This window comes from Coregonus lavaretus, assembly GCF_964263955.1.
Source record: "Coregonus lavaretus genome assembly, chromosome: 25".
NCBI lineage: Eukaryota > Metazoa > Chordata > Actinopteri > Salmoniformes > Salmonidae > Coregonus > Coregonus lavaretus.
In genome coordinates, this window is record NC_140012.1 from 43,577,796 (window position 1) to 43,592,524 (window position 14,729).

Sequence of the window (14,729 nt, forward strand, 5' to 3'; positions counted from 1 at the left end):
TCTGTCCTCTATCTCTCTCTGTCCTCTATCTCTCTCTGTCCTCTATCTCTCTCTGTCCTCTATCTCTCTCTGTCCTCTATCTATCTCTGTCCTCTCTCTCTGTCCTCTATCTCTCTCTGCCCTCTATCTCTGTCCTCTATCACTCTCTGTCCTCTATCTCTCTCTGTCCTCTATCTCTCTCTGTCCTCTATCTCTCTCTGTCCTCTATCTCTCTCTGTCTTTCTCTCTACTGTATACATAGTTCCCATATGCACTAAAGATACTCCACCACAATGGACAATCCTCTCCTACTTAAGTTCAGGTGGTTGTCTTACTTAGAGTTGGAATGTTACAGGTGGTGGGGTGTATTCTGTCTGTGCATAAAGGTTGTCATCTTCATTCTTCCTCCCATCTGGTTTGGTCTGAGTGTTTTGGAGCATTGTCATGCTTTTGTCTACATCCCCAAGTAGTGCACTACATAGGGAATAATGTGTGTGTGTGTGTGTGTGTGTGTGTGTGTGTGTGTGTGTGTGTGTGTGTGTGTGTGGGTGTGTGTGTGTGGGTGTGTGTGTGTGTGTGTGGGTGACAGTGTGTGACAGCCAGGGATAGCGAGGGGTTACAGGCTGTTTTGGGAGCAACAAATCCAACAGCAAAAGACAAAGGCTGCGTCTCAAATGGCACCTTATTCCCTATATAGTGCACTACTTGGGACACGTGAAGGCAGCAGCCTTATTCCCTATATAGTGCACTACTTGGGACACGTGAAGGCAGCAGCCTTATTCCCTATATAGTGCACTACTTGGGACACGTGAAGGCAGCAGCCTTATTCCCTATATAGGGCACTACTTGGGACACGTGAAGGCAGCAGCCTTATTCCCTATATAGTGCACTACTTGGGACACGTGAAGGCAGCAGCCTTATTCCCTATATAGTGCACTACTTGGGACACGTGAAGGCAGCAGCCTTATTCCCTATATAGTGCACTACTTGGGACACGTGAAGGCAGCAGCCTTATTCCTTATATAGTGCACTACTTGGGACACGTGAAGGCAGCAGCCTTATTCCCTATATAGTGCACTACTTTGGGACACGTGAAGGCAGCAGCCTTATTCCCTATATAGTGCACTACTTTGGGACACGTGAAGGCAGCAGCCTTATTCCCTATATAGTGCACTACTTTGGGACACGTGAAGGCAGCAGCCTTATTCCCTATATAGTGCACTACTTTGGGACACGTGAAGGCAGCAGCCTTATTCCCTATATAGTGCACTACTTGGGACACGAAAAGGCAGCAGCCTTATTCCCTATATAGTGCACTACTTGGGACACGTGAAGGCAGCAGCCTTATTCCCTATATAGTGCACTACTTGGGAGACGTGAAGGCAGCAGCCTTATTCCCTATATAGTGCACTACTTGGGACACGTGAAGGCAGCAGCCTTATTCCCTATATAGTGCACTACTTGGGACACGTGAAGGCAGCAGCCTTATTCCTTATATAGTGCACTACTTGGGACACGTGAAGGCAGCAGCCTTATTCCCTATATAGTGCACTACTTGGGACACGTGAAGGCAGCAGCCTTATTCCCTATATAGTGCACTACTTGGGACACGTGAAGGCAGCAGCCTTATTCCCTATATAGTGCACTACTTGGGACACGTAAAGGCAGCAGCCTTATTCCCTATATAGTGCACTACTTGGGACACGTGAAGGCAGCAGGACACATGCTCCTGACATCCTGGCATTTCGTGAGAAAATTAAGTGTTCAGAATCCACTGGAGTTTTGGGAGCTAGTTATCTATACTTTCAAGCATAATATCTTATCTGACTGAAAGCTATAATCTCTGTAGTGGTTTAGATGGTACCCAGCTAGCACATTTGTTTCCTTGGAAGTTGTGGGAACATATATTTTTGTTTTCCAATTGGTTGTTGTGGTAAAACAGAACGTTTTTTTTTAAACGTTCTGAGAACAGAAGTGAACGTTTTGCCTGTTCTTGAAACGTACATTTTTAGGTTGCAGGGAGGTTCTGAGAACGTTTTACTCTGGTTTTGAAAGTTTTCCTGGGAGGTTTTATTAACGCTCTGAGAACTGAAATTATAGGTAGTATATCCTTAAACCTTTCAATAAGACGTTTAATAACACTGCTAGCTCATTTGGAACTCCAAGCACATACGGAAATTCATTTCCTTAGGCATTAATCATACAAACACATAATTTTTTTCTTATTGTTACACGGCATCAACAAGATTCGAACCTATGATCTTCTGTTTTCTATCCATGGAATTAGTCCACTGCGCCACCAGGATGGAGCTAGCATGCCATGTTTTTATTTATTTGAGAACATTCCCAACGTCAAACCATTTGGAGAACGTTCCTAGAACATTACCAAAATTGAAATGAAATGTAACCATGATTGAACTTTTAGGAAACGTTCTGTTAAAGTAATGAAATACCTTAAATTTAAGTTCCTTAAATTTGCTCAGAATGTTCCAAAGCTAAGCAACTATCCTGCACCATTCCCAGAAAGTTGTGGGAAGGTTGTATACAAAATAACCACAGGACGACCACACTCTCTCCAAGCTCTAAGAAACAGAGGGTTCTCAGAACGTTATGTGCTAGCTGGGCAGAGCATGGCGTTTTAGATGTCCTGTAGTGTTTTTATGTACTCTTCTATTGTATTATTTTAAGTCTTGGAACGATTCTTAAACGCATTTTAAATAAAGTTGGATTTAATTTGGATACATTTGGGACGTGACCACTTCGGTAATCCAAACTACAGTAGATATCCTCCGTCTTCCTAGTGTCATGTAAAAAATGTATTCATCAATAATGCAGAAACCTCAATGGCCCAACTCTCTAAATACATGGCTCTGACCCAAACTAGATATCTTCCTTCTTCTCTGTGAGTAACAGAAACCTTCCTGTCTGATTCTCCATATTGTGATGTTACAATAGAGATCAAAAGAGGTCTCATCTTTGTCATTTTAATAATTTTGGAGACACTCTTATCCAGAGCGACTTACAGGAGTAATTAGGTTTAAGTGCCTTGCTCACGGGCACATCGACAGAGTCTTGTCGGCTCGGGAATTCAAACCAGCAGCCTTTCAGTTACTGGCTCAATGCTCTAACCACAAGGCTAACTGCCGTAGTATGGGCAGTGCTGTTGAGGCTATCTCCGTGTTAAAGTAGTCCATTTTCTTCTTCTTTTGTGTTTGAAAAAAGTGTCAAGCTAATATTGGTGATTTACCGCCGCTTTTTGTATTGATGGAGTCCTGAATCAAATCTTGTGTCTCATTCATTTATTGTGGCAGCTAGATGGCGGTGATATAGCTTCTAGCCATTTACTAACCATAGCACCCGATTTGAAGAAGAAGACAATGCTCTGATCATCGGCTGATGGCTCCCAACCCCCATAGGAATCCCCGCCCAGTTGACTACTTTAAAATGGTGGAAGCTCTCAATGGCAACGTCCATGCAAAAAGGGGTTATATCTAAGTTGAGTCCTATAACTATCTCTATGGATGTCACACATCCAGTCCCCTCTAATGACACCGTCGGTTTGGGCATAGACCACAGTCAGTGTTTATTCTGTCTACAGAACAGGTGGTGCCAAACTAGTGGGCTATTCAGAAAACTAGGCGCAAAATCAATAGTCTCAATACTTACAAAATACACACACACACACACAGAGAGAGAGAGAGAGAGAGGACAGTGCAGACAGTCAGTGATGGTTCACTGATGTCCTGGCAAATGGCTGTTCTCCCCGTCGTCCCCGACAACACACATAATAAACAGCAGCTCTTAACAGAGCTCTCAACAACCTAATTGGCCATTAAGCAACACTCCAGTCCTCTTCTCCCCCCCTTCTATCCCTCCTTCCTCTAGCTGCCTGTGTTGGGCCCCCCCCTGTCCCCAGAGACGCAGCAGCAGTACCGCCACTGTCTTGGTCACCACCATCCCAGCGGACAAAGCTGGTTGGAATGACGTCATGATATTAATCAGCGTTGCCACCTGGGACACTGTGTTATGTGTTTACGTGAAGCTAAATCCCCCTTGGTCAAAAAACAGACTCCTCCTCTTTTCTGTTCTCTGCCAATATAATTAAATATATCATGAATTAGTAAATAAAAGAGGTAACATATAATACATTATTGAATGAATGATGTAATGAATGAATAAAAAATATATAATAAATGAAAAATGTAATGAATGAATGAAATATATAATGAATGAATGATGTAATGAATGAATGGTCTAATGAATGAATGAAATATATAATTAATGAATTATGTAATGAATGAATTAAATATATAATGAATGAAAGATGTAATGAATGAAATATATAATGAATGAATGATGTAATGAATGAATGGTGTAATGAATGAATGAAATATATAATGAATGAAAGATGTAATGAATGAAATATATAATGAATGAATGATGTAATGAATGAATGGTGTAATGAATGAATGAAATATATAATGAATTAATTATGTAATGAATGAATGAAATATATAATGAATTAATGATATAATGAATGAAATATATAATGAATTATGTAATGAATGAAAGATGTCATGAATGAATTATGTAATGAATGAAATTCAACATATAAGGAATAAAAGATGTATTGAACGAATGAAGAGCTAGATGTCATCCTCTGTCCTGTGTTGTCGTGTAGGTCTGACGGATGACCAAGTGAAGGCGTATCTTTCCCTTCACCCTCAGATGCTGGATGAGTTTGTGTCGGAGAGCGTGAGTTCAGAGACGCTGGACAGATGGCACAAGAGGAAGAGCTGTGGCATCCAGCCTGCAGGTAACACACTCACGACACTCTGGTACAATCTGTCTCAATGGAGCAGCTGCTAGTCTATAAAGGATTTGTTTCGTTTTTTAATGAAGACTTTATGAATGCCCTATAAAGCCTTTATACGAGCAGTGGGTCTACACATCCATCTCCACGGAGGACAAGCTAACCACAGTTGTTTGTAAGTGATTCGTGAATCATTTATGCAGTGCTTATGAAGTGCTTTATGAATTGCCGTTTTTAGTAGATTTTTTTTATACAAAGCGACTTACAGTCATGTGTGCATACATTTTTTACGTATGAGTGTCCCCGGGAATCGAACCCACAATCTTGGTGTTGCAAGCACCATGCTCCACCAGCCGAGCCATACAGGACCATGGAACGACCACCGCTCCTGTCGCATTGGTCACCACCACCATCTCAATGGAGCGTCAGCTAGCAGCTATCCATTGTTAGCATAGGTTAACCTCGTTGGGTACAGAGCCCATTGTTTTGGATGTGAGGCTGCATGCACATTGTTACATTTCGATTTTTACATTTTTAGTCATTTAGCAGACGCTCTTATGCAGAGCGACTGACTTACAGTTAGCGCATTAATTTTAAGGTATCCAGCCTTGTGTGTCTACTTTAATCACGTACAGTGAGGGAAAAATGTATTTGATCCCCTGCTGATTTTGTACGTTTGCCCACTGACAAAGAAATCATCAGTCTATAATTTTAATGGTAGGTTTATTTGAACAGTGAGAGACAGAATAACAACAAAAAAATCCAGAAAAACACATGCCAAAAATGTTATATATTGATTTGCATTTTAATGAGGGAAATAAGTATTTGACCCCCTCTCAATCAGAAAGATTTCTGGCTCCCAGGTGTCTTTTATACAGGTAACGAGCTGAGATTAGGAGCACACTCTTAAAGGAAGTGCTCCTAATCTCAGTTTGTTACCTTTATAAAAGACACCTGTCCACAGAAGCAATCAATCAGATTCCAAACTCTCCACCATGGCCAAGACCAAAGAGCTCTCCAAGGATGTCAGGGACAAGATTGTAGACCTACACAAGGCTGGAATGGGCTATAAGACCATCGCCAAGCAGCTTGGTGAGAAGGTGACAACAGTTGGTGCGATTATTTGCAAATGGAAGAAACACAAAAGAACTGTCAATCTCCCTCAGCCTGGGGCTCCATGCAAGATCTCACCTCGTGGAGTTGCAATGATCATGAGAACGGTGAGGAATCAGCCCAGAACTACACGGGAGGATATTGTCAATGATCTCAAGGCAGCTGGGACCATAGTCACCAAGAAAACAATTGGTAACACACTACGCCGTGAAGGACTGAAATCCTGCAGCACCCGCAAGGTCCTCCTGGTCAAGAAAGCACATATACAGGCCCGTCTGAAGTTTGCCAATGAACATCTGAATGATTCAGAGGAGAACTGGGTGAAAGTGTTGTGGTCAGATGAGACCAAAATGGAGCTCTTTGGCATCAACTCAACTCGCCGTGTTTGGAGGAGGAGGAATGCTGCCTATGACCCCAAGAACACCATCCCCACCGTCAAACATGGAGGTGGAAACATTATGCTTTGGGGGTGTTTGTCTGCTAAGGGGACAGGACAACTTCACCGCATCAAAGGGACGATGGACGGGGCCATGTACCGTCAAATCTTGGGTGAGAACCTCCTTCCCTCAGCCAGGGCATTGAAAATGGGTTGTGGATGGGTATTCCAGCATGACAATGACCCAAAACACACGGCCAAGGCAACAAAGGAGAGGCTCAAGAAGAAGCACATTAAGGTCCTGGAGGTGCCTAGCCAGTCTCCAGACCTTAATCCCATAGAAAATCTGTGGAGGGAGCTGAAGGTTCGAGTTGCCAAACGTCAGGCTCGAAACCTTAATGACTTGGAGAAGATCTGCAAAGAGGAGTGGGACAAAATCCCTCCTGAGATGTGTGCAAACCTGGTGGCCAACTACAAGAAACGTCTGACCTCTGTGATTGCCAACAAGGGTTTTGCCACCAAGTACTAAGTCATGTTTTGCAGAGGGGTCAAATACTTATTTCCTTCATTAAAATGCAAATCAACTTATAACCTTTTGACATGCGTTTTTCTGGATTTTGTTGTTGTTATTCTGTCTCTCACTGTTCAAATAAACCTACCATTAAAATTATAGACTGATCATGTCTTTGTCAGTGGGCAAAATCAGCAGGGGATCAAATACTTTTTTCCTTCACTGTACGTGTGTGATAGAGAGAACAGTAGACACAGAAAGAAAGGGAGGAGAGAGAAAAAGAGGAGAGAGGGAGAGAGAGGGAGAGAGAGAGAGGGGAGAGAGAGAGAGAGAGAGAGAGAGAGAGAGAGGGGGGAGAGGGGGGAGAGAGAGAGAGAGGGAGGAGAGAGAGGGAGGGAGAGAGAGAGGGGGAGAGAGAGGGAGGAGAGAGAGAGAGAGAGGAGAGAGAGAGAGAGAGAGGGGGGGAGCGAGAGAGAGAGAGAGGGGAGAGGGGGGAGAGAGAGAGGAGGAGAGAGAGAGAGGGAGAGAGAGAGGGAGAGAGAGAGAGGAGAGATAGAGAGAGAGGGGGAGAGAGGGGGGAGAGAGAGGGAGGAGAGAGAGAGGGAGAGGAGAGAGAGAGGGGGAGAGAGAGGGAGGAGAGAGAGAGAGAGGGAGAGAGAGAGAGAGAGAGAGAGAGAGAGAGAGAGAGAGAGAGAGAGAGAGAGAGAGAGGGGGAAGAGAGAGAGAGGAGGGGGGGAGAGGGGAGAGACGGGGAGAGAGGGGGGAGAGAGAGAGGGGGAGAGAGAGGGGGAGAGAGGGGGAGAGAGAGAGGGGGGAGAGAGAGGGAGCGAGAGATGGAGAGGGAGAGAGGGGGAGCGAGAGAGAGAGAGAGGAGAGAGAGCGAGAGGAGAGGGGGAGAGAGAGCGAGAGAGGGGGGGGGGGGGGGAGAGAGAGAGAGGGAGGAGAGAGAGAGAGAGAGAGGGAGCGAGAGAGGGAGAGAGGGGAGCGAGAGGGGGGGAGAGCGAGAGGAGAGGGGGAGAGAGAGCGAGAGAGAGAGTGAGAGGAGAGGGGGAGAGAGAGAGTGGGGAGAGAGAGAGAGAGAGAGAGAGAGGGAGCGAGAGAGGGAGAGGAGAGAGGGTCTGCGAGAGGGGGGAGAGAGAGAGAGAGAGATGGGGGGAGAGAGAGAGAAAAGAGAGGGAGGTGAGAGAGAGAGGGTCTGCTGGGTCTCTACGGGTCATTAGACGTGTTTGGAACGGGCAAGTTGAGTATGCCCGATGCGCACACACACAGAGGGCGCTTGCCTCACAGACCAAGCACATCCATCAATGGCCCACAGGCCTGGCTGGCCCTCCGCCCAGCTCTCCTACTGACGTCAGAAACAACCTCCTGGGACCAGCGCCGGCCTGAATGGGGGCAGGCTGTGTGTTTTGTGTGTGGTGTGTGTGTGCGGGCGTGTGTGTGTGTGCGTTTGTGTGTGTATGTGTGCGTGTGCGGTGGGCAGGCATGTGTTATGTGTGGAGTGGGGTAGCCAAGGGTGTGGGTGTGTGTTGGTAGATGTATTTTTTATTTTTTATTTTTATTTTAGTCGCATTTTGGAGCCATTTTAAGATAAGGTATCAGCAATATTAAAGCTGACCAACCCCCCTCCCCAAAAAAAGGAAAAAAATTAAGGTAAGGTAGGGTAAGATAAGGCCCCCCTGTAGCTCAGTTGGTAGAGCATGGCGCTTGCAACGCCAGGGTTGTGGGTTCGCTTCCCACGGGGGACCAATATGAAAAATGTATGCACTCACTAACTGGAAGTCGCTCTGGATAAGAGTGTCTGCTAAATGACTAAAATGTCAATGTAAATAAGGTAGGGTAGATTAGATTAGAGTAGAGTAGGGTAGGATTAGGCAGTGTAGGGTATGTTTGGTAATCTACAGCTGTGGGTCTCTCTAAGATGGACTGTTAGGCTATGCTGAGAGAGGACTGACTCAGAGCCTGGATCAGATTGAGAACACACAAATGCCTCACAATACTCTCTGTGACTGTGTGGTCAATCAGGTCATGCTTTCTTGGTGCTGATCAATTAAACTATTGGCAGTATGAAAAAAAAAAATGTATGCACTCAAGTCGCTCTGGATAAGAGCGTCTGCTAAATGACTAAAATGTCAATGTATATAGCGAATAGAGTGCCATTTGGAATGCAGACTGGTGTGTCTTTATACACCGGAGTGGACAAAACATTAGGAACACCTGCTTTTCCAAGACATAGACTGACCAGGTGAATCCAGGTGAAAAGCTATGATCCCTTACTGATGTCACCTGTTAAATCCACTTCAGTCAGTGTAGATGAAGGGGAGGAGACAGGTTTAAAAAATGAAGGGTTAAAAGGTAGATCGAACTCCGGAATTGTCAGAAGTCTTTCATAAACGAGATGATGCTTGGGTCAAGGCCAGGAAGACAGGCTTAGGCCCGGACTGGCAAGCTTTTAAGCAACTGAGGAATCATTGTGTATGACAAATCAGAAAGGCTGATTATTATGTAACCGCTCTTTCGGATTGTAATGGGAACCCGGCTAAGTTCTGGAAAACTGTCAAATCCCTGAATGGTTCTACTTCCTCCTCTCTGCCACAACAAATTAATTCAGACACTGGCCTCATTACGGGAAAAGATGCCATCATTGATGCATTTAATCACCATTTTACTTCAGCAGGCTATCTCTTTGAAAACTTCTAAGCTCATTCATAATGATACTGGGCTGGATGCTGATAGGGGAAATTTACTGAATGATCAGAGAAAGGACAGTCAAAGCTTTTCTTTTAGGGTATTTACAGAAAAATAATTTAATGTAATTTTTATTGAATGACGGCCTACCAAAAGGCCTCCTGCGGGGACGAGGGCTGGGATTAAAAATACAAAAATACAAATAAATATAGGACAAAACACACATCACGACAAGAGAGACACCACAACACTACATAAAGAGAGACACCACAACACTACATAAAGAGAGACACCACAACACTACATAAAGAGAGACACCACAACACTACATAAAGAGAGACACCACAACACTACATAAAGAGAGACACCACAACACTACATAAAGAGAGACACCACAACACTACATAAAGAGAGACACCACAACACTACATAAAGAGAGACACCACAACACTACATAAAGAGAGACACCACAACACTACATAAAGAGAGACACCACAACACTACATAAAGAGAGACACCACAACACTACATAAAGAGAGACACCACAACACTACATAAAGAGAGACACCACAACACTACATAAAGAGAGACACCACAACACTACATAAAGAGAGACACCACAACACTACATAAAGAGAGACACCACAACACTACATAAAGAGAGACACCACAACACTACATATAGAGAGACACCACAACACTACATAAAGAGAGACACCACAACACTACATAAAGAGAGACGCCACAACACTACATAAAGAGAGACACCACAACACTACATAAAGAGAGACTTAAGACAACAACATAGCATGGCAGCAACACATGACAACACAGCATGGTAGCAACACCACATGACAACAACATGGTAGCAACACCACATGACAACAACATGGTAGCAACACCACATGACAACAACATGGTAGCAACACCACATGACAACAACATGGTAGCAACACAACATGACAACACAGCATGGTAGCAACACAACATGACAACAACATGACAACAACATGGTTGGCGACACAACATGACAACAACATGGTAGCGGCACAAAACATGGTACAAACATTATTGGGCAACAGACAACAGCACAAAGGCAAGAAGGTAGAGACAACAATACGTCACGCGAAGAAGTCCTGGATGCTTTAGTAGCAATAGACAACAAGAAATCCACAGGGACCGACCAATTGGATCCCGGTCTGCTTAAGTGTGCAGCGCCCATCATTGGTGGCTCAATAACCACCATTTCTATTTAACATTGTTATCAGGAAATATTCAAAAAGTATTGAATCAGCTCTTGTGCTGCCACTCCATAAGGGGCGGGATAGTAGTGATCTTAATAATTATCGCTCCATTTCAAGGCTTCCTTGTCTAGCTAAGATTCTAGAATCCTTGGTAAATGTACAACTTTGTTCTTTTTTTTTTATCAGAGAAATGTATCTTGAATGTAAACCAATCAGGGTTTAGTCCTGAGCATAGCACTATTACAGCAACCACTTTAGTTGTTAATGATCTTGTCAATGCTTTAGACACTGAAATGAAATGTGCTGCTTTGTTTGTGGACCTGTCAAAAGCTTTTGATACTGTTGATCACGTTATTATATTGAATAAGTTGTCCTGGATAGGCCTGAGCTCTGACGCCTGCTCATGGTTTCATGATAATCTTAGTGACAGAACTCAGGCCATGGTGATTGATGGGGTTAAGTCTGAATTTCTTGAAGTACATAAAGGTGTACCACAGGGGTCAATCTGTTTCTATAAACACCATTGGTCAATCTGTTAAAAAATTGTAAACTTCATCTATATGCGGATGATACTATTATGTATGCTATTGGCCTGACTGTTGATCTGGCAGTGTCAAAACTACAGTCAGATTTTACAGCTATGCAGGAATCCCTTGCTGATTTTAAAACTTGTGCTTAATACGGGCAAAACGAAATACATTTTGTTTTTAAACTGTCGTAAGAATGTTTCAGATGAAATACATGTTCACTCATTAGATGGTTTTCCAATTGAACGTGTTCCCGCATATAAATACTTAGGCATTTGGATTGATATGGATTTGACGTTTAAAAAACATATAGATGAGCTGGTTAAGAAGTGTCACGCCCTGCCCTATAGAACTCTAGTTAGTTTGGTCAGGGCGTGCATGTTTAATATCTATGTTGTGTTTTCTATGTGTAGAATCTAGGTATTGTGTTTCTATGTTTGGCCGGGTGTGATTCCCAATCAGAGGCAGCTGTCGCTCGTTGTCTCTGATTGGGGATCATACTTAAGTAGCCTGTTAGTTATCATTAGTTGTGGGATCTTGTTCCATGTAGAGGCTTGTATTGTGTTTAGCCTGAGGACTTCACGTTACGTTACGTTACGTTGTTTTGTTTTGTTTTGTTTTGTTTTGTTTTGTTGTTTTTGTTTGTGTGTTTATTTTGAATAATAAACGTGTATGCATTTCACGCTGCGCCTTGGTCTGACCCGTCCTTCAACGAGCGTGACAAGAAGCGAAGATTTAAAGTTAATTTTTTCTACAGAAACGTATTGTGGCTTTCTCTAAGCAGTAGGATCAGATTAGTCAACCTTTTTATCTGTTCTTGAATATGGTGATGTTATTTATCAAAGTCCAGCTGCTACGACTCTTAACCCTTTGGATGCCGTCTACCACAGTGCCCTTCGTTTCTTTACAGGCGACAGTTTTGATACTCATCACTGCATCCTGTATCAAAAGGTTGGCTGGACTTCGCTAAAGACCCATAGATCTCTACATTACTCCTTTTTGTTTAGAAGGCCCTACTTCATACATTTCCGTCTTATCTAACTTTGCTGTTGAAGTACAGACACCTGAGTTGCCTAACCCGTTACCAGGATTGGTTAACTCTTGAGGTTCCTAGGGTCTCCACCGAGCTAGGTAAATCTGCTTTTAATTTTAAAGCACAGTATTGCTAGAACAAAATTCTAAATACATTTAATCTTGATGTTCTGGTGCCGTTCGGGCTGTTTAGAGTATTGATTGGGGACTTATTTGAGGAGGAATGTAACTGTACTGTGATGTTTTATTTGTGCTTCCCATGACTGTGTTTTTGAATTTTAATGTGTATATACTGTACATAGTGTGCAATCAAAAACCCCCAAAACCAAAGAACATCATTATTTTCCCACGGTCGAGGTGTGAGACAAGGCTGCAGTCTGAATCCAAATCTATTCAACATTTATATCAATAAGAACAATCTGGCCTTTAATGGCCATGTTAGAGTCTCCACCCAGTACGGCCAGTAGAGGACTGGCCACCCCTCAGAGCCTGGTTCCTCTCTACCCAGTACAGCCAGTAGAGGACTGGCCACCCCTCAGAGCCTGGTTCCTCTCTACCTAGTACAGCCAGTAGAGGACTGGCCACCCCTCAGAGCCTGGTTCCTCTCTACCCAGTACGGCCAGAAGAGGACTGGCCACCCCTCAGAGCCTGGTTCCTCTCTACCCAGTATGGCCAGAAGAGGACTGGCCACCCCTCAGAGCCTGGTTCCTCTCTACCCAGCACAGCCAGAAGAGGACTGGCCACCCCTCTGAGCCTGGTTCCTCTCTACCCAGTACGGCCAGAAGAGGACTGGCCACCCCTCAGAGCCTGGTTCCTCTCTACCCAGCACAGCCAGAAGAGGACTGGCCACCCCTCAGAGCCTGGTTCCTCTCTACCCAGTACAGCCAGAAGAGGACGGCCACCCCTCAGAGCCTGGTTCCTCTCTACCCAGTACAGCCAGAAGAGGACTGGCCACCCCTCAGAGCCTGGTTCCTCTCTACCCAGTACAGCCAGAAGAGGACTGGCCACCCCTCAGAGCCTGGTTCCTCTCTACCCAGTACAGCAGGAAGAGGACTGGCCACCCCTCAGAGCCTGGTTCCTCTCTACCCAGTACAGCCAGAAGAGGACTGGCCACCCCTCAGAGCCTGGTTCCTCTCTACCCAGTACAGCCAGAAGAGGACTGGCCACCCCTCAGAGCCTGGTTCCTCTCTACCCAGTACGGCCAGAAGAGGACCGGCCACCCCTCAGAGCCTGGTTCCTCTCTACCCAGTACGGCCAGAAGAGGACTGGCCACCCCTCAGAGCTTGGTTCCTCTCTACCCAGTACGGCCAGAAGAGGACTGGCCACCCCTCAGAGCCTGGTTCCTCTCTACCCAGTACAGCCAGTAGAGGACTGGCCACCCCTCAGAGCCTGGTTCCTCTCTACCCAGTACGGCCAGAAGAGGACTGGCCACCCCTCAGAGCCTGGTTCCTCTCTAGGTTTCTTCCTAGGTTTCTGCCTTTCTAGGGAGTTTTTTTCCTAGCCACCGTGCTTCTACATCTGCATTGCTGCTGTTTGTGGTTTTAGTCTCGGTTTCTGTATAAGCACTTTGTGACAACCACTGATGTAAATAGTGCTTTATAAATACATTTGATTGATTGATATCAAGGAATTAGCAGACCTGTTGGACCATTCTGCAGCCCCAGGACTCACGCTATTTGACACAGTGATAAAATACCTACTATATGCTGATGATGTGGTTCTTCTATCACCAACCAAATAATGTATTCAACAGAATGTTGACTTTCTAGAGCAATATTGCCATAATTGGGCCGTGGCAGTACATTTCCCCAAAAAACTAAAATCACTAGAATTTTTACAGACAAACACTGTCAAAACATTTAATTAACAATTGCTTCTGTCATTATTTGTCTTTTTCTTTAATATCACAAAATAGAATCATTAGATCAGATGGTATTTAAAGATGGGAGAGTGAAGGCCTGGACAGATTGCTGAACAGACGCTATTTAAAGATGGGAGAGTGAAGGATTGGACAGATTGCTGATCGGATGCTATTTAAAGATGGGAGAGTGAAGGACTGGACAGATTGCTGATCGGATGCTATTTAAAGATGGGAGAGTGAAGGACTGGACAGATTGCTGATCAGATGGTATTGAAAGATGGAAGAGTGAAGGCCTCAAATCCAATCACAATTTATTTCAGGTGCATTTAAATGCACACCTCGATACACTTTATAAAAACAATTATAATTGGAGTGCTGATCTAGGGTCAGGTCTTATTCATTATGATCTAAAAGGCTAATCTTATCCTAGATCAGCACTACATTTTTTTATTTAATTTTTCTACTCTGAGACTATGAATATGGGTTTGATTAGCTCCAGCTGTTCTCCATTGAGAGAATGTTATTGACGTCAGCAAGTCTGTAATCCAGGCCAATACTCACACACACACACACACACACACACACTCC

General features: G+C 44.2%; 1 protein-coding gene across 1 annotated transcript in view; it reads left to right on the forward strand.

The window, feature by feature from the left end:
* The window catches only part of pde10a (phosphodiesterase 10A), a 132,331-nt gene that overhangs the window by 14,901 nt on the left and 102,701 nt on the right, over positions 1–14,729 (forward strand). The window contains exon 2 of the mRNA XM_084141418.1: positions 4,661–4,795. Coding sequence (XP_083997544.1) covers positions 4,661–4,795 — 135 coding nt within the window. The remainder of the gene's footprint in view (positions 1–4,660; positions 4,796–14,729) is intronic.